Here is a 25,820-nt window from a genome sequence, read left to right as displayed (position 1 = left end):
TGGGCCTTTCCCAGGCCGCCCCGGCGAGCGGCCGCCGGGGTTTTGTTCTGGGCCGGGCTCGCGGGGCCGGGCGGCCAGGGCCACCTTTGTCTGGCCTGAGAAGCCGGAGGCCCGTGCTGCCGGCCCGCGTTCATCAAATGATCAAAGGCTCTGGGCCTGGACACGAAGCCTTTCTTCCTGTTCCCTTTTTCTTAAAGGAATGAATTGCAGGAGGACCGAAGAATGCCTCTCCCAAGCTGTCCTGCAGCCCGGCGCCTGCGTCGGCCCTGGGCTCTGAGGCTGGCCGGGGACACTCGGGCAGCCCAGCCAGCCACAGCCTGGAGCCTGGGCCGGGCACACGGGCTTCGGGGAGTAAAGCCTTTGATGCAGCAGGAATCATAAGGGGCTTTCGGCACCGTCTGGTCTGTCAGCGAGCAGACAGGATGCGGCTGGAAGTCTGAGTTGGGGGGCTGGTTCTCTGCCCGGGTTTGTGGCGGGAAAGTCAGGGGTCAACCTGTAAAATTCTTCCACACGTTTTTCCCGTGGCTGCGAACACGCGTCTAACTCGGGCTAATATTTTGGGTCAGAATCAGGGTTCGGTAGCGTTCCTCTCTCACCTAGGGACTGAGCTCAGACGTAGCAATGTTGGTTTTGCAGCCGAGATATTCTCCAAGCTTGTGCCTCTTACGTTTTTGTCCGTGACCTCTCTTTGCCCAGGGTCACCACAATTTTTCAAACAAATGGAGAGCACCAGGCGGATGGTGGGGCTTCCCGAGGACCACATGTGCTGGGTCACCTGGAGGTGGCCTCACGGGCTGTCCCTCACCGGGGGCCACGGAGGAAGCCCCACCTCTGGGAAGCTGGACGTGCCGCCCTGAGCCTCCCGGCTCCTGGGGTGTCCGCAGGCCTGGACTGTCCTGGGGGCCTGTTCCTGTCGTTTGGCAGGAACTGCAGCAGGACTGGGATTTCATGGTGTGACGTGGGGTGCCGGCCCGAGTCGGCAGGTGAGCCTGGAGACGCCTCTTAAGCTTGCATCGGCCGCGAGTTCGTCCTAAGCGGTCTCAGCACGGAGTGTGAAGGGATGTGCAGCGCCCGCGTGGCCGTCTGTCCAGCTCCCGGTCTCCATCCTCAGGAAGCTCGTCTTCCTTACTATGTCCCTGTCACGTGGTGGCGTCAGTAAGCATCTCCTCATGCACAATCTCCATCGTGCCTCCTGTGTCTGTGACTCTGACAGCTCTTGGGACCTCACATGAGTGGAATCAGACAGTGTGTGCCCTTCTGTGCCTCGCTTATGTCACTGAGCATCACGTCCTCAAGGGGCACCGGGTTGGAGCCAGTGGCAGGATTTCCTTCCTGCTGAGGCTGAATGACGTTCCGTTGCAGGGGTGGGGACCACGGGTAGCTTATCCGTCATCCATCTGTAGACACTCGGGTCGCTTCCACCTTTCAGCTGTTGAATTAATGCTGCTACGATCGTGGGTGTGCAAACATCTCTTTGAGCTTCTGCTTTCAGTTCTTTGGGGTTATACACCCCGTGTGGAATTGCTGGATCGCATGGCAGTTTTATTTCTAATTTCTTGAGGACCCTCCGTACTGTTTTCCACGGCAGCTGCACCATTTTCCATTCCCACCAACAGTGCATAAGGAAGGGCTCCAGTTCCCACACCCCCTTCAACACTTGTGTCATTTTCTGGGGTTTTGATAGTAGCCATCCTCATGGCTGGGAAGCAGCATCTCGCTGTGGGTTTGCTTTGCATTTTCCTAAGGACTAGAGATGTTGAGCACCTTTTCGTGTGTGTCAACCATTTGGACATTTTCTTTGGAGAAGTGTCTATTCAAGTTCCTTGCCCATTTTTTAATTGGGCTGTTTGGTTTTTTGTCATTGAGGTGTAGGAGTTCTTTATATATTGTGAATATTAAACCCTTATCAGATGTGTGATTTGCAAATATTTTCTCCCATTCTGGGAGAAGTAACACTTCGTGGCTCGTTGAACTTTTAAAACCCAGCACTCCCCCAGAGCTGCACTGTTCAGGGCATTAGCCATCAGCCACGTGTGGCAACTTACATGATAAGATTGAAACGCTGACCACGTGCCAGGCGCCCCAATACACAGGTGCCCGGGGGCTGCCAAACAGGCGGTGCAGACGGAAAACGCGCCCGTAACGGGAAGTCCCATTGGGTGGCCGTGCTCCAGGGAGCAGAGCTGAAGGTGGTCGTCCACGTGTGTCCGGTCCTCCATCTCTTCTGTCTCTCGGCCCTGCTCCCTCCGTCCCTTCCTCTGTGGCCTTGGACTGGCCTCCCCGCTCGCTCCTGTGCCCGTCTCTTCTGCACACAGCGGTCAGCAGGATGTTAAAGAGAGAGATCTCGGGAGGCCCCACGTGTTCGTAGCCCCTCTCTCTGGGCCACGCCGGCTCCTTCCTGCAGAACCCAGGACCCGGCCCTGGTCTGCGGGGGACGTGCCCCCCACTCCCTTTCCCCACTCGTGGACCCTGCTGTCCCCCTCGGCCACCATCGCGGTATCGTTCCCCCTTTTGGCAAATACGGGCTGAACCACAGAAGTGTGTTCCAGCCTAGTACTTACTGAGCACCCAGAATACATGGTGAGCAAGGGAACGATCTGCCCTCCTGGGCTTTACACTCCATGCGGAGAAGCAGGTGGGGGCTGCAGCTGTGACTTGGGGCCCCGGGATGCAGGGGCAGTGGCAGGGTCACTTCGCCCCACGCCTGTCACAGAGCCCCGTACGCGTCTGTAGCCCGTTCCTCACAGCCCCAAGGGGCCCTGAGGGCTCATTTATTCCGACACTCGGTTGCAAACTGAGGAAGCAGATCCCCAGAGGTTTGGTGACGTGCCGGAAAGCAACCAGCTGGCCAGCCTGATGCGGAGCCTGGTCTTTCTGCAAATGGCAGAGCCCAAGAGCTTAGGGGGCGGCACTACAGAGGCACGGCCAGGCTGCGCGGTCTGGGGACAGGGGCGGAGCAGAAACTCCGCCAGGGAGGGGAGACAGAGGTCAGACCACGGGGACCTGGAACCACAGGCTCGCTGACCGGATCCATCTGGAGCCGCTGGGGAAGGAGGACGTGCAGTGGGTCCCAGCAGGATCGACTTGGTGCCGCTGGATTCAAGGGCTGGAGCGGGCAGGACCCCAGGGGTCTATGTGCACAGGGGTCTGCACAAAGGGCCGAGCCCGCCCCTGGCCATGACCGTGCACGTGGACGGCGCTTCTACAGACAAGACTAACTGGGAGAAGCAGGCTGCACAGAGCAAGGCACGTCGAGGGGGAACGTCTTGTTTTTATGTCTGTGGCTGAAACATGAAGACCCAGCAGAGAATGAATTCTACGGACCAGTCTGCCTCCAGCGTGGCTTCCAGGTGGTGACGCCTCGTCTTCAGCGCATGCAGGTTTCAGGCTGAAAAAAGTGTCCAGAACAGGGTGGGGTGGGGAGGCCTTTCCTTTACCTGGAGAAATTGTGTCCCATGAGGTGACGGGTGGATATTTCCTCCCTGGTCTGTTCATCTGGCCAGTTGGAGCTGAGGCTCGGGTGGGGACAGGGGTCCCGGGAGCAGTATCGCTGGGGGTGTGACCCAGGCCCGGTGACACAATAGATGAGGGACTAATAGGCGAGACACGAGACAAAATGGGACAGTTGTTCCTGGAAAACATCCTAAGCCCGTCTTATCCGGGTCCTCTCGTGAACCACAGTGCAGCCCGTAATCGCACACTTTGCCTCCTAAATGGTCTCTATCCTGTGGCTCATTCCTGGGCAGGTAAAGCTGACGGTTCTGTGCTCTCTGACCTGCTGATGGGCGGACAGGGGCCCCGTGGACTTTGGCACCGCAGGGGGCACTCCTGGCCGGTGTGGAACCCCCTGCATCTCATGGGTCAGATCTGCTCACGTGGCTTCTCTTCCCTCCTGAGTCACCCGTGGACACGGTCCCACGCGGCCGATGAGAAGCCGGGAGACCTGGCTGGACCCCACCCGATGCCGGTCCAGGGCCGTCCCTCCCATGCGCGCTTCCTTTGCCCGGAAGAGCGACAGCCAGCTTGTCGCCCAGGTTTTCCTCTCTCTGGTCCCCAAACCCAGACTGGCCCCCCACCCCGTCCCCGTGAGCATCGCCACCGTCCGTCCTGCTGGCCCCTGGCTGGCCATGTTTGGCAGGGTCGCCACGGCTTGGAGGCCACGAGAGTCCTTCAGCATTGCTGGCTGCCCGCCGCCCCAGAGTCTCCCTACCCCGGAGGCCCCGGAGGCCCAGCAAAGCTGCCCTGGCCCCTCTCAGCAGCAGCTCGCGGCTCCTCCCCAGACAGTGAGGGTCCATCCCCTCTCCTGCCAAAGACCCCTCGTCCCTCCCTGGTGGCAGGAGGTCCCCGTGCACAGCAACCCCGGTCGTGGGGCAGCGACGGCTCAAACACTGTGAAGTAGGACCCTGAGGCCTGTGCCCTGGCTGAGCGGCCGCGCTCTGCGGGTGGGCAGTGGCGTTGAGGACCACGCCTCTGTCACTTTGCATTAGTGACCCTCCCGAAAACTCCTGCCACAGTCGCGTGAACTTGTGTTAGAGCGTCTGGGACAAGTGCTGACCGTCTGTGTCGTCTTTATGACCTCGTGGTGCCCGATGAGGCCTCCCCGGACCCTGCCTCTCCTTTCCTGGGCGGAGGCGGTGCGAGGAATCCAAGGACCGTGGTCCCCGTGCTGCCGTCAGCTGGGTAACTAAGTAGCCCCGTCCCGGCCAGGCCACGGGGCCGGCCGCACCCTCAGTTTCTGAACCAGACGTAGACTCGGGGGCCGAGGTGGGAGGAGGGGCACCGAGAGCCTTCGATGGGGGTTTTGTGAGTGGCTGAGAGCCCAGCTCCCCTGGAGCACTTGGCCTCGGCTCAAGGGTAACAAGGGCCCAGCCCCTCGGGGCGGCCATCGGTCCCACGAGGCCCGGCCGCCTGCCCGCCCTCCTGCCCCTGTGCTCTGATCATATGGGGGCTCAGGAGTGTGTCTGTGGCCCCAAGTGCAAGACCCTGGGCGGCACGGGAGGGCCGCCTCAGAGCCCCCCTGCTCCCCTGAGACTCCCGTGTCACTGTGGGCTCCCAGCCTCTTCCCTGCAGCCACGGACATCACCCGGATGACCCACCCCTCGTCCCCTTCGTAACTCTGACCCGTCCACTGAGGACCTGAGTGTGTCCTGGGGCTTGTGCGTCCTACGTGGTTCCTTGTCACGTGGGTGGAACCGGGAGGTAGTGAGGTCCCCGCCATCAGCTTCCCATGCACGCGCTGTGTCCACGACGCCTGCCTTCCCGGGGCGGGTGGTGATCTGAACGGCGTGCTCGTGGCCGTCACGTCCATCTCTTCTTACAAGTTTAACGGTCGCCCCTTCCTGACGCCCTCTTTTTTTTTTTTGACGCCCTCTTTCTTAACCGCTGTGCACTCGCATGCACTTGGGTGCCGGGTGGTTCTCAGCGTCGATGCTGCCGGTACCTGCGCAGCGTCATAGGTGCTCTGGCGCCTCGTTGAACATCTCAGGATGCGTCACACAATTCCGACGCCGCCTGGAGCGTGAGTGATGGCAACTTTACAGGCGTACACCCAGTCCTGCTTTTGTTTCCTTGTATTTTTTTAGAAAGATCTGGAGGCATCCTAGCTTCTCCTGAAAAATGATTTCGAATTTGTTTTTAAAAACATGAAAAATACCTAGTTTGTTTGGGTTCTGAGGTACTTGATTTTCAAGTGGATATGATGCCAGTTTGTCTCCTTTGATCCCAGTGAAACCTTGTGAAAGGGAGATGATCATTAATCTAGAAAGCCAGCAAAAAGTCTTCCTTTTTAATTTTGATGACTCTTCAGTCGATTCAGAGCATCCGGAAACATGAAGTAGAAACTGCTCGGCACGGAAGACCCAGGACAGAGTGTGTGCGTGTGCGTGTGTGCGTGCGCACCGTGGGGGAGTGTGTGGGAACGCGCCCACGTGTGTGCACAGTGGGAGGCCAGGGTCTGGAGGCGGCACCTGCACCCAGAGACACCCAGAGGCGGGAGGAGGGCCGCCCTCCGGCTGTGGTGCTCCCTGACTCGCGGTGCCTGGGGTCAAGGCTCGGTCATCCTGCTGACCCAGAGGGAGCCCCAGCTGTGACATCCAGCCCTGCCGGTTGCAGGGGTGAGGCCTCGCGCTGTCCCTGCCCACCCCTGCTCAGCCCTTCCTTCCCAAACGGAGCTCGACCAAAGACCACAGACTCTCGGGACCCAGCTCGGCGCCCAGACAGCTCTGGCTTCGTCCTGGGACATAGGCGGTGCCCCTTGCGGGCTCACGACCGTCACCGCTCTTCCTTCGCCCCTTTAGGTGTGTTTAGCAAGGAGCAGAGCTTTCCTCAGTTCTCCCAGAGGGTGGAATTGAGACAATTTCCTCCTGCAAAATAAAGGCCTCTCTCTCTCGTGCGCTTGACGCATGAGGGCTTTTTTTAACAAGAAAAAAGGATACATTGCATCCCTGCGGTTTGCAAGACCTTCTGGTAAAAACTCTGCAACGAAATGTATTTCTGTTTATTACGTGACGTTGCTGAGGACGCTGTGGCCGCAGAGGACGGGGAGAGACAAGGGCGCCCCGTGCACTAGCCAGCAGTCACCGGGGGAGTCAGAGCAAGCCTCGTAGGAGGTGCCAGGGGCCCGTTCGCTTGGCTTTCTTTCACTCTGAATTGGCTCTCGCATCCTAAGAAACTGTTTTAATATTGTGCTAATACTAAGTTCTTTCAGTGTTTCTTGTTTGATGACGAATACTTTTTTATCTAAAGCTTAAAAACCCCTGTTGTCTTAAAAATGTATTTAACCAATAACGTGAACTTCGGCGCCAATGCCCCCCACCGCACCGAGCACACTGGGAAGCCGCAGCGGCAGCCCTTCGTGTGTGTTGGCCGGTGCTCAGGGTGGCGCCGGGCCAGTGTCTCTCAGGACCCCGCCGGCCACTCCGGCCTCGAGTCTGCAGCGCACCTGCTGGGTCACTGGTGCTGGGAAAGGTGGGTCAGACTGATTCACAGGCGCCCTGTGCGGTGCTGGGCCCAAGTGCTCAGGCTGCCTCTGTCTATGCTGTACATTCATGGAATCAGCTTCGACCGACCGCAGGATGACTTAAATAAGCACATACGTTCCTCTCGCATCCAAATAGCTTCTCCAGTAGAAAATGCCAGAAACCTCTCCCTGAAATCACACCCCATCTTCTGTCCGGGTTTTATTTGCATCTGTTATAAGTAATTCCTCAACTAGTCACATGCTTTTCGACCTGAGCACCGCACCTCATGTGTCTGTTCGCCTGGACCTTGACATGCGATCAGCAGAATGGGATTTGTAGAGAGCATTCCATTTTAAAAGCACTAGAGGGAGCTTCCTAGCTATTGGGGGATTTAAATAAATCCTTTTGCCTTCAGTAAAGCCTGTTATAAGGTGAAGAGGACGCACCCCCCTCCCTGCAGCCCCAAGGCTCTGGTTTACAAACGCAGACTGTGTGTCTCGTGCACCTCAGCGTTACCAGGATTGCCGGGGTCACCGAACAGGATGCAGGGCCGTGCCTCCCGCCCCTCATAGAAGATCCTGCGTGTGTGTTCTGTTAAAACTTCTCTCTCCACACACACTTCAGATGACTAACTCTCCTCCATCCTCACACGCGGGGAGACAGCGGCCGTCCACGCCGGACACTGATCTACCTGATGAATCCATTGCTTCTCTATTTGCAGCGCCGTACGGTTTCATAAGCTTCAATTTGATTCCCTCCACTGTTGAGCCTTGGCTTCAGGCTAAGCGTGATCTGAGACGTGGTCCCCGGGCGTTTCGCGTTCCCCAGACCCTGTCTAGGGAAAACCTAAGTAGGCCTTCTCCTTCCTCTGTCAGCGGTCGTCCGAAGAGAGAGGTTTCATCCGTAGCACCTGATCAGAGCGTCACCCGGTGGCCCTGCAGTCTCCCCACGGAGCTGCCTTCAGAGGGGACCTGCACGTGGCCCCAGGCAGAGCCCTGCAGAGTCGCTCCAGGGTGACGGAGGAGGGACGGGGGGGTTCGGGACGTCATGCTGGTTCTCTTGTTCAGACTAGCCCTTCGGAGGAAAAGGGCTGTTGAAAGAGTCTTTCAAACGAGTTTCAAGGACTAAAAACGCTGCCCTGAGCAACCTTAAAAAGTGGGGGGTTAAGTCTGGACCCCTCAGATTTTGTTTTTAAAGGACTAGGATCGTCTCTGAGCTGATGAATCAACCTCCACTCCACACCTCGTTCTCCTGGCGTCCACGGGACGGGAGGACAGAGCTGCCCAGAGATAGCACTTCTCCCAGAAGGCTCTGCTCACAGAATCCGCGGGGTCACATTCACTGAGCAGCTGATACGTCCTGTGCATCGCGCGGTCACCACGCGCTGCCTCGCGGCTCCCCGCGAGGCCCCTCGCTGCTCTGCTCCCACTGGAGCTTCGCGCCCGCCCCGGACGCGCCCAGGTGGAGTTTGCTGTGTCCTGCCCACAGTCGGGCCTCTTCACGCTTGGAATTAAACTGCAGCAGCAGCAGCTCCGTGCTGCGTCCAGAGGGGCCACCCTGACCCGGCAGCTGGGTGTTTCTGGGGGGACGAGAACTCAGGTCTCGGGTGAGACACCCCCTCCCTTGCTCGCTCTCCACGTAGGACTTCACTTTCTTAAGGCAAACCTGTGGTTTGAAGAAGCCCATTTCCGTGTTCCTTTGGGGAGATGAGGAGGCAGGTTCCTGGCACAGGGGCTCCTCGGGGGGCCGCTGCACACGTGGCCGGGGGACCCCCCCGTAGCTCCTCTTTCACCCACTGTTTCAGGCTGTTCTGGGCTCACAGGTCCCCCCCAAACAAGACTGTACATCTTGTGACCTTGTCAGCTTTCGAAAACTTCTGACACCTTCAGAGGAGCCTTCAGGCGAACAGAAGGAGACCCTGTCTTCCACCTGGACGAGTTTCTCGGCGGATCCCCCAGAAAGAAAGACTTCCTAGAAAGACTTTGACTTAAGAGTCGGGGGGGCTTGGGGTGTTCCCATACCTGACGGAGGGCGTTCATTGTCTGGAAGGATGGCCAGCTTAGATGTGATGAGCTCATGCCACACTGTCCCCACACTTCGAGGCACTCGGACTGGCCACCGTGCTGGCCGAGGGGGGTCAGCCCGGATCCTGGCCTCCCGGTCTCAGCGACTTACTGCCGGATTCCCAATACTCGTGGCAGTTTCCCTGATGCGAGCACAGCACCTGGTTGGAATGTGTTCCCTCCCAGCCGTCCCCACCTTCCCTCCAGCCGCCAGCCCCTCCCACTTCAGGCACCCTCTCCCTGAGACAGTGTGCGGTCCCCCCACCTTCCCTCCCACCCTCGTCCGTGTCCCCAGCGGCATCTCCCTGCCACTTGGAAAAAGGCTCTGGCGGCTCAGCTGTCACCCACGTGGGCCTCAGGCCTCCAGGATGAACCAGGGCACTAAGGCTGCCGCGGCCTTGGGCGTTTTCAGGCGCGCCTCCCAGCTCCCGGCCAAGGGCAGGGCTGTGCACACGCAGGTGGGATGGAAGTGGGAGACCAGAGCCGTCCTGGTGGCCACCAGCCCGGTCTCGCTTCCACATCTGGGTCCGATGAGCATGGCTGCCTGCTCTGCGTGACCGGGACGAGCCTCAGCTTCCCCTGAACAGGGAGTGGCGACAGTTCTGGCAGCATGAGGCAAAATGCTGTGCGTGACATGCGCTTACTGGGGGTTGGTGGGGGCCCCGGCTGACTTCAGAGGTGCGCCCCGCCCAAGCCCCCAGCATTTGACAGGGTTGCGCAGCAGACGCGGGATGCTCCCCTCGAACCGTAAGAAGCTCGCGAGCTCGGGACCCGGTCTCGTTTGCTGTCCAGCTACCAGAGGGCCTAGCGAGATGCAAAAGCAAGAACATACGCGGAATCCGTAAGGTTACATTTTTAAACTCAAATAGTAGCATTTCTGTGGCACCCAAGTCACCTGGTGTCAGGTGGGTGCGTCTGTAGGAGGGGATCTAGGCCACACGACTAACCCGTGAGCACGTGGGGCGTCCTGACCTTTTCTTAACATTTGGAACACACTTCTAACAGGCAGGGAACTCTGCCTTTAGAAGCCAACATCTAGATGTATAAGATTAGTTCTCTGAACAAAAATCCTATGCAATAGAAATTAAAGTTTATATGCTACTTCCTATGACTTAAAACATTGTTGGGGGCCTTCCCTGATGGTCCAGTGGTTAAGACTTCGCCTTCCAATGCAGGAGGTGCGGGTTCGATCCCTGGTCAGGGAATTAATTAATTAATTAATCCCACATGCCTCGCGGCCAAAAAACCGAAACATAAAACGGAAGCAATATTGTAACAAATTCAATAAAGACTTTAAAAATGGTTCACATCAAAAATATCTTTAAAAAAAAATTCGTGGGCGTTCCCTGGCGGCCTAGTGGGTAGGATTCCGGGCCTTCACAGCCGTGGCCCGGGTTCAATCCCTGGTCGGGGAACTGAGATCCCGCGGGCCGCGCGGCGCAGCCAAAACAACCAAGAAAGCCTTAGTCGCTCCTGGCGACAGCTTGCTGTGGGTACCTATATGGGCATCTGATAACATTCTTCAGCCCAGCCTTCTTGAATCAATGCTAATGAAAGCCGCCTTGCCCTGTTTTCTTGTGTGAACCCTGAAACTGCCTGCCAGCCGGGCAGCTGAGGGATGACTGTCGTTGTCATTTGGCCGCTGGGCCCTGAGGGACCCGGCAGCAGGCGAGGGACGCAGAGCGCGGGTTGTCTTGTGCCTGGGCTGAGCCCCGTTTGTGTTTGTTGCAGGCGCTAAAGAGATCGACATCGCCGCGACGCTGGAGCACTTGAGGGACCAGAGGCCACGCATGGTTCAGACAAAGGTACTGTCGGCCAGTCCTCGGGGCTGCCAGGGCTTTGCGGGGGTGGGTCTTTGTGTGGAGGTTTTCTCGAGAGGAGCGAGGGTCAGGCCGGCTGGCCCCCCCCCAGGCCAGGGCTGCACGGGGCAGGACGCGGGCAGCGCCTCCCTGCAGGGTCGAGGGCAGCTCCGGCAGCAGCCACACATTTCAGCCTGAGCAGGTGCAGTCGGACCTCAGGCCCTGGGAACTCTCCATGTGCCAGGTTTGGGGAGGGAGGGAGAACGTTGCAGTTTTATAGTCAGAGGTCGGTGATAAACGCCGGCACCCCTGCGTGGAATGTTCTGCGTTCATGCAACGTTCTGCCCACCTCCCGTATTTCCAGCTCCCACAGCTGCAGCTCTGCCGTGCGGTCATCAGGACAGTGGTCACCAGAACGTCCCAGGTGCTGCTGGGTCCCTGAGCACCCTGAGTAGCTCGTGTGCATACTTATTAAAAAGGCCAAGTCTGCAGCAAAAGAGCAAAGACAAAAGATTCCTGGTTGGCCTGGGGTTAACCAGAGCTAGAAACAGGTCACTGTGATGACCCATTCTCTCAGCATTCCAGACATATCTGTGTCCAGCCACAAACACTCCCACACACCCTGCAGCCGTAAAATAGAAAATCTTCTTCTCAGTGTGGAGTCCCGACCCTCCGCTGCCGTTAGCGCCTCCACCAAAGGCCACAAATCGTGCAAGATGCCCTTGCAAAACCGCTGCTCTGTACTTGAGGAGACTTCAAGCTACCGTAAGCTCTCCTGTGAGATCAAGCTGGGCTGTGCTTTGGTGCCTGGTGGTGACGATTCTGGGGCCCCAGTCATCCCGCCTCGGGGTCTCACTGTCCCCCACAAAGGGCAAGCAGTTCTACGCCGTCCCTCCCTCGCTGTCACTGTGCGAAATCAAGCAGGACAGTGCAGTGTCTGAGCCTGAGGGAGAGAGAACAGTAAGTGCCGCCCACTCCGTTGAGGAGGGAGAAGCCAGGAGCCTGGTGAGTCCAGCGAGCACGCTGTGACCTTGGAGATCACTGCAAGGGCCCTTTGGCTGGTTCCGCGTTGTCGAAGCCCCAAGCACTGAGGCAAAACCAGCTTATTCTCCTGTAGAATCAGAAACCTCTTCTGAGTGGGACCAGAGGAAACACTCCGTGGTCAGGATCTCTGCCCAGCCCTGCCCTGTCCAGCTGGCGATCACAGCTGCCCTGATCTCTTCCCGCGTCTGGGCTGGGGCGGGGGGAAGTGGTTTGACGACACCAGCACCGACGGCCCCTCTGTCCCTCCGCTTTATTTCGGGCCCTAGAACGTGCAGCATTGTCACCAGACCCTCCTGTGAGAGTCACTGCACACTGCATGTTTTCTTAGACTTTTTGAAATCTGAAGTTATTTCAGACCTGCAAACACTTGCAGAAAAAATACAAGTAATTCCCGTGTGCCCTTCACCAGCTTCCCACGGTTACGCTTCGTAACCGCGGGGAACAAGCGAGGCCAGGAAGCCGGCACGGATCCGATGCCGCTGACTCACGTACGGCCCGCGTCAGATCTCCCAGGGGCCTTTCTCTGGAGCAGGGTCCCTTCCAGGAGCAGGCACACGGTGCGCTCACTGGTCACGTCCCCCTCGCCGCCTCTGGTGGACGGCACCGTGGCCTTGAGGACCGGCCAGGTCTGGTTGTGCTTCTTGGACTGTCTCTGGCTGGGGTGTGTCTGGTGGTCCTGTGATGGGGTCCGGGTGTGCGTCTTGACAGGAGCGTACCGGAGAAGGTGTGTGACCTCGCTGGAGAGGTGAGCTCGGCCCCTGGGCTCAGGGCGCGGCCGCCAGCATTCCCCGCTGGTCACTCTTTCTCCGTTGGCAGTGGTGGCGTCCCGGGGAGAACTGGACCCTGCTCACACCTGTTTGTTTGCGGTTCAGCTTTACCACACGCGATGCCGTCCCAGTGCCCCGTAGCCCACGGGTTTAGCGCCCGTGGGACTGACCGTGCTGGGGGTAGTGGCCTGGTCATCCAGAAATGCGGGGTTGGTTCACTGTCCTGGACGGTCTGGGCCCTACATGGCCACCGGCAGCTGCACAGCTTCACACGTCCCAGAACCGGGGCTGGGGCAGCGGGGGCGACTTACAGCCAGGAATGAAGAGCTGATTCTATCTCTGGTCAAATCTGCCTTCCATGTCACACCGTTGACTGCTGTGTGAATAGTGCGTAGGACCCTGAATTCAAACCCGTCGCTTCCCTCCTTGCAGCTGGGCCCCTCCCAGGCGGGCCCGTCCGCCCCCCAAGGGCCCAAGGGTCCTCAAAACACACGGACTCTGGGATGGATCTGGGCAGAGTTATTGAGAAGAGGAGCTTCTCTCTAAAACAGAACAGAAAATTTCCTAATACATTACAAACCCCATTCAGCCCTCTGTGGTCTGCAGCCCGTTGGCCAGAACGAGCCCAAACGGGTGGTTTTCCAGCCCCGCCTGGAGGAAGGGGCCCTGCCCTGTGTTAGCGTCACGTACCTTATGGTCACTAACATTCTGATCTCTTTAAGTGACAAAGGGACACTAGTGGCCAGAGGATTTTGCCCCGACATTCTGGTGCTCCCAGACGGCAGAGGCTGGCAAGCTGTGGCCTCCTGTGTGGACGGACTGCCCCGGACACCCGCCCTTTTCCTGGGCTGCGTGCGAGCTCTCTGAGGCTGCCGGGCAGAGCAGAAATTCAGCTCCTGGAGCCTCAGGGGTAACGCACAGTAAACACACAGGCGCCCCCGTTCTTTCTTCATCGACGGCTGCTCTGCCCAGCATCTCACTCCGTGAAACTGAGCTTTCCCTGAAGTTCAGTTTAACAAAAACGTAGGAGGTTTCCTCAGACAAAACGGCGCCGTAAACCTGAATGCTGTTTCCCACGAGCCACGAGAAGGTCGACCACGGTCTGTTCATTTGAACCCATTTAGTCAAATCGCATCATTTGAGCTGAATACGGTCAGAACAGTTAACAAGCTCTGAGCTCGTTGAGGCTGGGGCCTGGGGCAGCCACGGAGCCCCGACGCCTAGCCGGGCACAGAACTTCATTAGGTTGGAAAAAGTCACAGAGAGCTGTGTTTCCACCCGGAAGCAAGCTCTCAGTCAAACCAACCACGGATGCCTGGTGGACGGCTGTGCCCCGTCAGACACTCAGAGGACAGACCCAGCCCTGCGGGTGGAGGCAGCACAAGGGCAAGAGGACATCAGGCAGAGGTGTCACGTGGGTGCGTGACGTCCACCCGACCCCGTCACTGTACGTCCATGACAGGCCCAGCAAAACGCTCATTTTTAGGAAGAGAGGTGAAGTCAGGGGCTGCAATTAAAATAACACACTTCAGAAGATGAGTGAAGCTGTCCTCCGTGTGTGTCTTGTAAACAGACTCCTTCCTTCCCCTTCAGTGCATCTCCTGAAAGAAACGTGCCCTTTTAATCAAAGGCCTTGACACTTGCTTTTCCATCATAAAATTTCCTCTTACAGTTGTCGCTTAGAAAAAAAGCCATTCGACTTGTGTGTTCAGTCACCTCCAAGTAATGATGTCACGTTTGCCCCCTTGGGATACACACAGGTGTGTCCATGTGGTCTCCGTGCACTGCCTCCCCCCCCCACCTGTCCCCTTTCTGCACTTTGACTTCACCGCTGTGTTTCCCGCTGCTCGGGTCTGCCCCTGACACCCCTACTCCCCTTCCTGGAGGCGTGTTTACGCCTCCCGGTCTCTGTGTGTCTCTCTCTCTGTCTCTTTCTGTCTCTCCCTCTGTCTCTGTCTCTGTCTGTCTCTCTGTCTCTGTCTCTGTCTCTTCATCCCTCTCTGTACTTCTGTCTCTCTGTCTCCCACCCTCCCCGTGCACACACATGTACACACGTGCACACGGCACGTGGGCCCTGTGCCCCATCTCTGTCTCTGGTGTCCGAGGTCAGGGGTGGAGCTGGGAGAGGGCATTCCGTCCTGACCCCTTTTAGGGCCGCACTGCCCAGTCCTGTGTGGACGCAGGACTCGGACGTCCTGCCTCGGCGGCTCCTCACGCGGAGGGGCAGGGACCCTGGGAGAGACAGCGGACCGTGTCCCGCGGGTCTCCTGTGTTTAGCACATCTTCCTGCTTAGAGTACCCCAGCCCTCTCTCTGATGTCCTATCCTTGCAAACGCGGCCAGCTCAGAGGTGTTACAGCCAGGACGCCCCGAGTCCTCCCTGCTCAGGCGGCTCTTGTCCTGAGCTTGAGTCCAGGCCAGAATGGTCACCTTGTCACTTACTGAATTGCATTCATTAAGTGCAGCTTCTGCCTTTATGTTAACGGTTTTCTTAAATTTCTGTCTTAAAAGGACTTCAAACGCTAGGTTCTTCCCGATTTCTGGCGTCCCCACCCAGGCATCTCAGCTAAGGCGACGCTGCTCAAAATGTGGGCCACACACAGTCCCCACCTGTGACAGGGGAGCAGCTGGGGGGCAGCTGGCGCCAGAAGCTTCCAGGATGACGGCCGGGCGCTGACAGCCCCTCTCGCCGCGGCCCAGCCCCGAGGGCCCCGCCTTCCGGGCTTTGCCGTCAGAGCCCTCTCGGTAGCTTAGCGGGGACCATCGCGTGGACCCCGCGGACCTGCGTCCCCTCCGCCCCACGGTCTCCCCAGCAGCGGCGTAAACTGCACCTGCTTCGTCCCACAGCCCGGTCCTCTGTGTGGTCCTGTGAACGGAGAGTGTTTAAATGATTACAGTCAAGACACAGGGGCAGGTCTGCCTCCGCCTTTGTCACTTCACGTGGTAGCAGGAGTGCTGGCTTTCTTATTAGACACTTTTCTATAAAATAATTTACTTCTCTTTGGCATTGGGTGTTTTCCGGTGTCTTGTATAAGCAAGGCCACAGTGCGTATCTCTTGCTTGTCCGTTTCTCCCTTTGAAGACAAGCTCTGGGGTGGATTCCCGTATAAACACGCGTGGGAAATGTACAGTGAGATTCCCAAAGAGCCCCCTTCATGGTTTCACATTTTTGAGTCATCACGGACCTTGGTCTGCCCATCGGCAAGTCATCGTTTGGGAGGAGGCGTCCGATGGGGTTGCTCCCGTGTCTTGGACCAAGTCCTGCATGTGACACACCCTGCTGGGCCGACCACTGGCTCAAGAGACGGCGGCGCGGGGCGGCTTCCCCAGGGCACGTCGGTCCTGGTGGCAGCAGGCCTGAGCACCAGGCCTCGAGGGGAGGAGAGGGCCCGTCCGTGCGGGAACACGGTGCTGGGGTGTGCTGGGCCCACGTGGGCGCGCCTCCTGCTGCGCCAGCCCCGAGGGGGTCCCTGCACACGGGCCGGGAGGCTCTTCCGCGGGAGGGTCCACCGTGTCCGTGGGAGGCTCGTGGCCGCCAGCAGAGGCTCCGAGTTAGAACCCAGCAGATCATCCCTTCAGTGTCAGGTCAGGGGAGCACTGGTGAGAAACTGGCCTTTGACCCAAAGTGAGCGTTACATTAGGTTGCCTCCGCTGTTTTATGTTTTTAGCTAGTTTATTTATTTACTGTCAGTTTTCTAATTGTTACACAATTTTCAAGGTTACTTTCCACCTGCAGTTGTGACGGAGCTGGCTTTGCTCCCTGTGTTGTATGGTCCACTCTTGAGCCCCTTCCACCCAGCAGATGGAGCTGCCACCCCCGCCCTTGTGTTGCCCCTCCCCTCCCCTCCCGCTGGAATCCACAAGTGTGTTCTCTACATACGTGAGTCTGCTTCTTTTGTGTCTGCTGTTTCAACTGGAGCTAGTTTCTATGTTTCTATTACAAACTGGCCATTCGAAGTGGAAACTGATCATTCTTTTGGGCTTTGGACTCAAGTCTATTTATGACTGGAATTATCAAGTATTTAAGCCATCAGTAGGGCTTTCCTTCATCAAAAATCCTTAGCTAGGTGATCATTTGCATAGTTTATTATTTTTGTGACTTCTTTGGTGTAGTGGGAAGTGCTTGATAACACTACTTTTGAGTGTTTCATGCAGAGTTTGGGAGCAGGGGTGGACCCAGGAGCCCGGGAAGCCCTGCGGGAGAGGTGGGCTCATCCTCTGTCTGCCGCGCCCTGGTCTCTGGAGGAGCGGACGGTCCCGACACCCTGGACTCGCCCCTCGTTTCTACCCAACAGTCCTGGCAGGTTTCAGCTGCACGAGAGGCGTGTCCCGTCCATGGTGCGCTGGCGTCTGTGAGCACGTGTGCGCGCATGTCTTAAGTTGGGACGGTTGAGGGTGACATGAGGGTTCCTAGCAAACGGAGCGGAATCGGGTTGAGCTGGGTGATGGGTGGATTTCCAGAGCAGCGAAAGCACCACCCTTTACATCCTGAGGCCAGGAAACCCCGAGGGGTCGTGATTGTGACCGTTTTCGTGGTGAGTCTAGGAAGGACCGGCAGCTGCATCCAGCCCCACCCATCGGGGGGTCCGCGCGTTGGGCGCTGCCGCCAGAAGGAGCCTGGCGGGGTGCGTGGAGCCTCAGGCAGCCGCTGTCCCGCTCCTGTGTCTACTGGCAGCTTCTTGCAGCCATAAAGCACGAGACTTTCCCACACGAGAAGTGTGGCCCGTCGGCATTGGGTCTCATCCTGCAAACCAGTGCCCTGTTCTCCTTTCCACGGAAATCTGCGACCTTTCCCTTTTTCTCCTAAACAGTTTCTTTCTGCAGAATAACACACGGGAGCCCAAGGCTGGCGTAGAAGGGACCCCCGCTCACATCTCCTTCCTTCTGTCCCTCCAGGAGCAGTTCGAGTTTGCGCTGACGGCCGTGGCCGAGGAGGTGAACGCCATCCTCAAAGCCTTTCCCCAGTGAGTGCGTTTCCCGAGGCCCCGGGGAAAGCCGTCTGCAGTCACGGGACGACTTAACCACGTCTCCCAGTGCAGCTGCCTCGTAATCGGGTCCTTACGACTCTGTAGTCAGTGCAGTTTAGCAGTTACAATGTGTATTTTTGTTCAACCAGACAATAATAAAGAGAGATCTGTGGGAAGATGCAATTACCGGGGGCAATCAGTTCATCTATTTTCACTTTCTTGAAAAAAAAGTTTATTTTTCCTTAAAGCACCCATCCACATCCTTAACCACAATCATGTCGTACTGATGGTGCAGTCAGCGTGGGCCCCGGAATAGAGTTGGCTCGTGACCTGTCGCTTCCTGAAGGAGTGTCAGCTGTGCAGGGCGGGGCCCGGAGAGGCCATGAGGCACCGCATGGAGGCCACCGGCTGTAAGAAACTCAGTCGGCGTTTGTCTCGCCAACCGTTTATCACTGGAGACACCGCGGCTTATTCAGGAGTTAGGTGGACAGGATGGTGACGTTCTGCAGCTTTGGGGCAGATAATAAGAAAGTCGTCCCAGCTCTTCGTTTGATCCCGCCGCTCAACAGCCTCCCCGCCCAGCACTGTCGATGGCCCCTCCCGACCTTCCACCCCCGAGGATGGGCAGGGCCGCTGGGGGCAAACACTTTCCCACCCGGAGTGCCTGCTCCCAGGCCAGCCGCCGCAGGGACGCCTCACCTGGGCAAGGTAGGGGGCGAGCCCCAAACTCCAGACACGGTTATGAACTACAAATAGGGATTTACACAGACGCAGCTAAACGTTTCCCTGCAGGGCGACCAAAATCAGAGGGGGTGCGGGGCAAAGCTGGGCACTCGGCCAGCTCCCGGCAGCACCCGTGGTCCCCTCTCCGGGAAGGCTCGGGCCCTGCTGGCGTCCAGAGAAGACCAGGGGTGCTTTCACCATGGGAGGAACGCAGGGAGACCCGCATTTTTTTTTGCTTTTTACCCATGTGGGATCGTAGCAGCTGGGGAAGAGGGATGGCCCGGGCTCCCCCCAGGGCCCAGACTGTTCATCTCTTTGCCTGACCCCTTGTCTGATGTCACGGAGACACACACATCTAGCAACGATCTGGATTTGCCAAAATACCACTTGAGCGCCAAATGTACCACCCCCGCCCCGAAACAGAGAATACACTTCCTTAAACTGAAGACGCGTAAACATCTGGGAAGGTGTGCAGGCGGCCCTGGGTGTCGCTGGTCTCGTTTTAGGGAACAAGACGCTCCCCGGTCACCCTGGGACCTCTGCTTCCCGTGCTGCACACCGTTCTTTCCATCTTAAATAGGTGTTACGTCTCAGAAGACAGGGGAATAGGGAAAGCGGCCGGCTGAATGGGGAGAAAAATGCCAAAATGTTGTTTGTGTCTTTAAATGGTGTTGTCATGTATATCTGCTTTAATATCTATAATTTCTTTCCCAACGTTGTTTCTCTCTATCTGGAATCTAAATAATTAATAGAAACTAGTTTATCTGAATATAGGAAGCATATACCTACTTGTAATTTCTAACTTCTTATGTTTCTTCAGTGTGAGATATATAAATATATTTAATTGTGTCCGATTAAACTTCTGATTTCACATTTGAATGGTCGTTATTTGGGATGAGAGAGCAGTATTTTCCCATCCTGTTTCCCGAAGGTGCGGGCGTTTGGATTCCTGAAACAACGTGTGTGCATTCCTTAGAACTCTATACTGAGTTGGTATTTTATTTGCAGAGCTGGGTGTGTACAGGGGGGTGTCGAGTGTCGCTGAGATTTTATTCACTAAAAAGTGATTTTTAAAAAGAAGTGATTAAACAGGGGACTTCCCTGGCCGTCCAGTGGTGAAGACTCCGCACTTCCACTGCAGGGGGTGCAGATTTGATCTCTGGTCGGGGTACTAAGATCCTGCATGCCGCACGGCGCGGCCAAAAAAATAAAAAATAAATAAAATGAAAAATGTTTTTAAAAAAGTGATTAAAGAATCTCAGTCAAAAGTGGGGAGTGGTCTGTGCTCTGGGCGTCCCTGTCCCCTCTAGTGCGTGTCTGCCCAGGGAGTGTCGGGGAGCGGCGGTGGCCCTTTCTTTGCTGCCTTCAGAAGAGAGGGGGCCCTCCACCACTTCACAGAGACACGGGCTGTCCCAGGAGCCTCAAAACTGGAGAACACGCTGGGAGCAGTCAAACCCTGGCCGCGGAAGGACAGCGCTGCTGGGTGTGATCTGGCAGCTTCCCTCTTGTCCTGTGCTGGTCTGTCTCGGCTGGCAGTAGCAAGACACGTGGCCTGTGGTGTCCGACTAAATGCTGGTGTTTGTATCTCAAGAAATCCGACCCCCGATCTCAACCGATGGGCGTCCACTTGCACTCTGCTAGCTCGGCCCCTCCAGCATCTCCTTGCCCGAGTTTGCTTCTTGTTAGAATCCTGCCCAGGCATCCAGGAAGCTTCTGCTTTCCGTGTGTTGGAAAGTTGCTGTCACTGTTTCATACAAGCGCACATAGCAATGGGTGACACTTCTCGTGATAAACACGTGTCAGAATCTGCATGTGACATAAAGATGCCCCTCCGGCCAGGAATATCGAGGGACGCTGGGAGAAATGGACCTTGCAAACGTTGTGCGTAGGCAGCTCTAAAGACAGGTGGGATATGGAAGGACCTGTGTGGGCAGCGTGATCGCTGCTGAACCCGAGGGGGCGGAGGCCCGGGTCCACGCGGTCCACTTGGGGTCAGCGCAGGGGGTGCTGGGAATGCATTGCAACCGGCACCAGTAAAAACACACAGCCTTCCCTGTTGTGGATGCCACGGAGCTAACGGATCCTCGCGGGAGGCCGGCTTCGGTTTTGTGGGATTCCTGCGTCCGTGGCCGACCCGTGGTTCCAGCTTGAACACGGGTTGTTTTCACCTTAACAGGTGGTGTGGTCAGAACTCCCCTGCTCACCAGTGGCGCCAGCTACCTCTTCGTGGAGCTGGATCGTGGTTCTGGGGCCTGGAGGAATGTGTCCTCTGTTTTCGTGTGCTGTTCAGATGTGACCCTTGCAGACACCACTCGCGTTTAAGTCTAATCGCATTAGCGGTGTCTTCTCCAGCCCTTACTTCAAGTCTAGACGATCAACCGGACAAACGTAAAGCATTGACTTGTCATATTTGCTCCTTTCTGTGATGTAAACACACCCACTATGAGTGACTTTAATGTGGACTCCCTAGATGAAAAGGATTACACGAGAAGACAGCTATAGAGTCGTGAGAGTGAAATGTAGTTCACACAATTAGGAAGCGATAAGTTTTGAGTATTCCTTACCTGTGTGTTAATCTAGTTTGTCAGTTAATATGATTGAATTTTAATAGTGGCTATATTTAACAACCAGCTCATAAAAGTCCTAAAAAGTTAACAGTCTGGTCCTGCAAGTGCACACAAGCTGGCTGTGATATGCCCCTGCCTCGGAGCCACAGAAGGGAGGGAGGAGTTTGAAGAAGGGCCGGCCCCGCCGTCCAGCCAGAAGAAGACAGGCGCTGTCTGCGGGGCTAGGGCTGGTTCCCCACGTCCACGGGGCACAGGGAGTCCTCGCTGAAAAGCGGGGTGAAAATCTGATCCGACCCCGACAAAACCCTGAGCTCCCAACCTCAGTGGAGGCAAAACCACTTGGATGGACCCTGTGCAACCCCCAGAGGAGATGCCCGCATGACAATCAGCTCTTAATGAAACGTCGCAAAGCACAGGAGGAGATGCAGCGCAGTTGGCGAGGGTCACTGCTGTGAAGAACCGCGGCAACACGACAAGGGGAGGTGGTGATGGGCTTAAGCATCTTAAATGGCTTAAAGAAGAAGAACAGCGCGAAAGAGCAAGTGGCTTTGAAACAAAACCAACAAACAGCAAAACAGAGTCACAGAAACAGAGCAAACGAGTGGTTGCCAGAGGGGAAGAAAGCAATGGGTGCGGGAGATGAGGAGGGACAAGCTTCCAGTTACAAAGTAAGTGGGTCACAGGGCTGAAACGCACAGCGTGGGGAGTGCAGTCAGGAACTAGGTCACGTCATCGTATGGTGGCGCGTGGTCACTAGACGTCCGTGGTGATCATTTTGAAGTACAGAAATGTCGAATCACTGTGTTGTGTGACAGGAGCTTACAGAGCGCTGAAGGTCAGCTATACTCCGAAAACCGAAAGACTCGCAGAAAAAGAGATCAGATTTGCGGTAACCAGGGGCGGGACGTGGGAGGGAGGGAAGTCGGATGAAGGCCGTCAGAAGGCACAGACTTCCAGTCATAAGGTAGATGAGTCCTAGGGGTGTGATGTACAACACGAGAAGTAGAGTTAACGCTGCTGTGTGCTGTAGAGGAGGATCGTTGAGGGGGTAAATCCTGACACTTCTCATCACAAGGAAAAAGATGTGTCTATTTCTTTTATTTTGCGTCTACCTGAGATGAGGGCTGTTCACTGAACTTACTGCGGTCGTCGTTGCGTGATGGATGTGAGTCAGATCGTTGTGCTGCACGCCTTACGCTTACACCATGCTGTTTGTAAATTATATCTCAATAAAACGGGAAAGAAAAAGTAAAAGAACCCAACCAAACTTTTAGAGGTGAAACCCAAGGGGAGCAGTTATTGGGAAACGAAGGAGAGCTCGCTCTCGAGACACAGGCTGTCCGGGTGAAACGGAGGGTTGGGAGCCGCTGAAGCCGGAACGGTGGACCGGAAGGCGGAGCTGGACACGCGAGGTGAGAACGTGCAGGAGAGGCTCAGACACGGCGCGACCTGAACGTGGCGCCGAGGGTCTGAGGAGCGGCCGGTCTCCTCGGCGGGCAGGGCGCCCGTTCCGCTTCCTGGCGCTTCCGTCCCAGGCCCGGCTCAGCCAGGACAGCTGGGACCTCGGCACCCATCCCGGCGGGAGCTCCCGGTCAGAGCCCGCAGTGGGCACCTGTTTGAAGTTTTATTACTGAGATGAGACTTCCTTCTCAAGTGGCACCAGAGACCCGGGCTGTGCATCTCCCAGCCACAGGAGGGCTTTCCTCCCCGACAATACTGACAGTGTGCACCAAGGGTATACCCCGCTCAGGGGGGCGCGGGTACAGCGGGAGCTACCGCCCCTGGTCTTCAAGACCAGCTAGAAACACGGGGACTCGGGAGGCTACGGGGCAGCCTGTGAGGCCTCCTGGACCCGAGTCCTCACCAGGTGCCAGTGAGGAGGGACAGGCAGGGGACAGTCACCCCGCTTCACAGGGGGCGGGGCCCAGTGGCTCTCAGAGCGAACGTGGACGGCACAGGCTCTGAATTCGTCCCGACCCTCGGCCACTCCCCCGGCGTGTCTCTCTGGGCACAGAGCATGTCCTGAGGTGGGGAGGTCTGACCGTTCACCTTTGCGACACCACGGGGCTTAACCGTCAAGCGACTTAGGGATGCGTTCCTATGAAATTGTTGCTTGAGACCAAGGTAAATTTTACAAGCGGTTAGATGTGATCTTACAAAGAGAAAACAAAAGCTCTACGTGCTGCAGTTCTGTCACCTAGGCACGTCACGGCGTGCTCAGTGTGTCTCTCCACCGCGACACCGTGAGTCTGTGTCGGGGCCGGAGTGGGTTCCCTGGAATTCCTGGAGAACGCACACGTGGGCCCACCTCCGTGCACCAGCTGGCAGATCAAGCCTTGTTAAAAATGCCTCGCTCTCCTGGGAGCTCTGAGCCCTCGTGTGGGGACATGGCGGTCCCTGGGGCAGCCCACAGCCTGACTCTACGAGTCTGGGCCTGTCTTATCACACTCTGCTCTCAGCCTCCAGCCCCACCCACACCCACACTAACTGCATCGTTTCTGCACCGCAACCTGCCCTCGGGCGGGCACGGTAGGCACTCGAACAAATTCTCCATCCTCTCCTGAGACCCACCCCCAGGTCACGGGGAGCCAGCACTGCCCTCTCCTCCCACACTGAGTCCATTTGCCACCTCGGCCTTGTGCCGGCTGAGGTCCCGCGGCCGGGGTTCAGGGCCCACCCCCGTGTCCACCCCCGTATCCACCCCCATATCCACCCCGTGTCCACCCACGTGTCCACTCACGTGTCCACCCACGTGTCCACCCCGTGTCCACCCACCTGTCCACCCTGTGTCCACTCCCGTGTCCAGCCCCGTGTCCACCCCGTGTCCACCCCCGTGTCCACCCTGTGTCCTCCCGCTCCGTCTCCATGGCTGGGAGCAGCGTCTCCGCTGCAGGGTCCGAAGTGAACGCTGCGGGTTACAACCTCCCCCCAGACCTCGGCCACAGCCTGGCGCGCTGTCGAGCGCGGCCTCCAGGCCGCCGGGCTGGGCCCTGCCGTGTGAGTCGATGCTGTTCCTCTGCTTTACTGGGTGGTGTAACCTGATAGGATCCGTCTAAGAAGCTTTATTTTTCTTACAAAATTAACGTCATACTTCTAAAAAGCCGTTTTGCTCCCTCTGTGCTCCCAGCCACCTCCCCCTCTCGCTCTTGCTTTCAAATGCGATCGAGAAACCACCGCGTGCGTCCCCAGGGGGATGACAGCAGCGTTATACGCAAGGTGCGCGCTTTGTTAATAAGTAGAACGCTAATAAAAACCTTCGTCATTAGTGGGCTGGGCGCTAACTCAGATGTTGCTGGGATAGAAATGAGCATTTGATGACGCTTGTTCCTAAACCACGGCTGGTTTCCATTTTGTTCGGGGTACTTGTTTCGAGACTGTTCTTCGCCGTTTAGGTCGCTCTGTTAGACAGACCATATGGCGTGTGTCGTCCGTCCTCGTAGCTGAACGTGCTGGATGGATGTTGTGGTCGTTTCTGGACGGTGCTCTCAAGAGGCCAGGACCACGCCCTCCCCTCCCATGGGGCCGTGATCGCCTGTCCCCGGGGACGGGCCAGGCCACGGTGGAGACTCGGTCCCGGGGCAGGAAGGGGACGCGGTGAGGGCCACCCGCAGGCACAGTCCCCTCCCATCCGGAACCTGAGCGGCACGGAAGCTTCCAGAGTCCGCCCTGCACGGTCTCAGGGGACGCCGAGGGCTGGCGGGTTTGCTTCTGGCTCTGAGAGAAGCCTGGCCTCCAGCGAGGCCACCAGGCAGGAGGAGGCCGGTTCTCGGGGGAGAGAGACAGGATGGAGACGCCTGGCGGAGCAGCTGCCTCCCTCTGCCTGAACTTCGCTTTCACGCCTGCGGGGCTCACCTTCCCTCTGCTGCCTCTGCTGGGGGACGTGCTCAGTCCTCTGTCTGTCTCTCCTCCCTCCTGGGGCGTCTACGTTGAAGGAGTAACTTACACACAAGTCTTGGGGTTTGGAACGGCACAGCTTCTAACTCCAAACCATCTTTTTTGAACCTTTCCTCCCATCTCTATTTTATTTCCTGACATAATTGTAATTACAATATAGTGATAACTTGTTTAATTTATCGGGTCACTGGAAATAGCTTCTCCCGTCCACAGATGCAGTTTTGTCAAACCCCGCGTCCATCAGACCGACTTTTTAATAAGCCTGGCGGCCCGATACTTGGGGCTCTTTCTTTTCACCAGGAGCTGAGCCACCCACGTCTGCTAACGTGGGAGCCGCTGAAGGGCGAAGCTGCAGCCTCTTGTGTCCTCACCCCCGGCCCCTGCCTGCAGCCTGAGCCCTTCGTTTGTCCCCACGTTGAGACAGAATGGGGGAATCGTCACCTCCTCACCGGGAGGACGGGGGCTCGGCCACGTCTCCAGCCCGGCCCCGGGCAGGCAGGCCCACCTTCACCCGCCTCGGCCACACGAGCTTGGGGTCAGCTTCCTCCTGGGCCGCCTGGACCCCCTCTGCCACCACCTGCCCGCCCTTGAGGGGCTCCCCCTTCCACTTCTCAGCTGCCCAGACTGTTTCCTCCTCGGGCCTCTGAGGGCCTTACACATCCTCTTTTTCTTTTCCTTTTCACGGAAATCAGAAAATCGATCCATGAGCAGTTGGACTGGCCGGTCCCCATAGAGGAGGACCCGCAGCCATCCCTGAGTAGGGCCCTGGGGGCCTTTCCCTGCGGACCAGGGTCTCCCCAGGCCTCCCCAGCGTCCTGCAGGCAGAAGGCGCCCCTGCGGTGCCCGCCATGTGCCGGGCCGCGAGCAGGGGCTGCCGGGGGGGCCTGTGGCCAGGCAGGCGTGTGGCGGGCGTGAGGACACCCCACTCCTCGCCCAAGACGACAGCCGATGCCCTGTTTACTAGCGTTTGATAACTGTTTTGTAAGTTCAGGTGTGTATTGTTTATTATCAGAAAACTTTATCCCTGAGAAACAAGGA

The 25,820-nt window shown here is 57.4% G+C and overlaps 1 protein-coding gene across 1 annotated transcript in view; it reads left to right on the top strand.

Annotated features, from left to right (window-relative positions):
* Nucleotides 1–19,200, top strand: part of PTPRN2 (protein tyrosine phosphatase receptor type N2) — a 690,682-nt gene extending 671,482 nt beyond the window's left edge. The window contains exons 22-23 of the mRNA XM_067747597.1: nucleotides 10,754–10,827; nucleotides 17,528–19,200. Coding sequence (XP_067603698.1) covers nucleotides 10,754–10,827; nucleotides 17,528–17,599 — 146 coding nt within the window. The 3' untranslated portion in view covers nucleotides 17,600–19,200. The remainder of the gene's footprint in view (nucleotides 1–10,753; nucleotides 10,828–17,527) is intronic.
* The last annotated feature ends 6,620 nt before the right edge of the window (nucleotides 19,201–25,820 follow it).

This window comes from Pseudorca crassidens, chromosome 8, assembly GCF_039906515.1.
Source record: "Pseudorca crassidens isolate mPseCra1 chromosome 8, mPseCra1.hap1, whole genome shotgun sequence".
In the NCBI taxonomy this organism is placed as follows: Eukaryota; Metazoa; Chordata; class Mammalia; order Artiodactyla; family Delphinidae; genus Pseudorca; species Pseudorca crassidens.
This window is presented reverse-complemented; position numbering and strand designations above follow the sequence as displayed.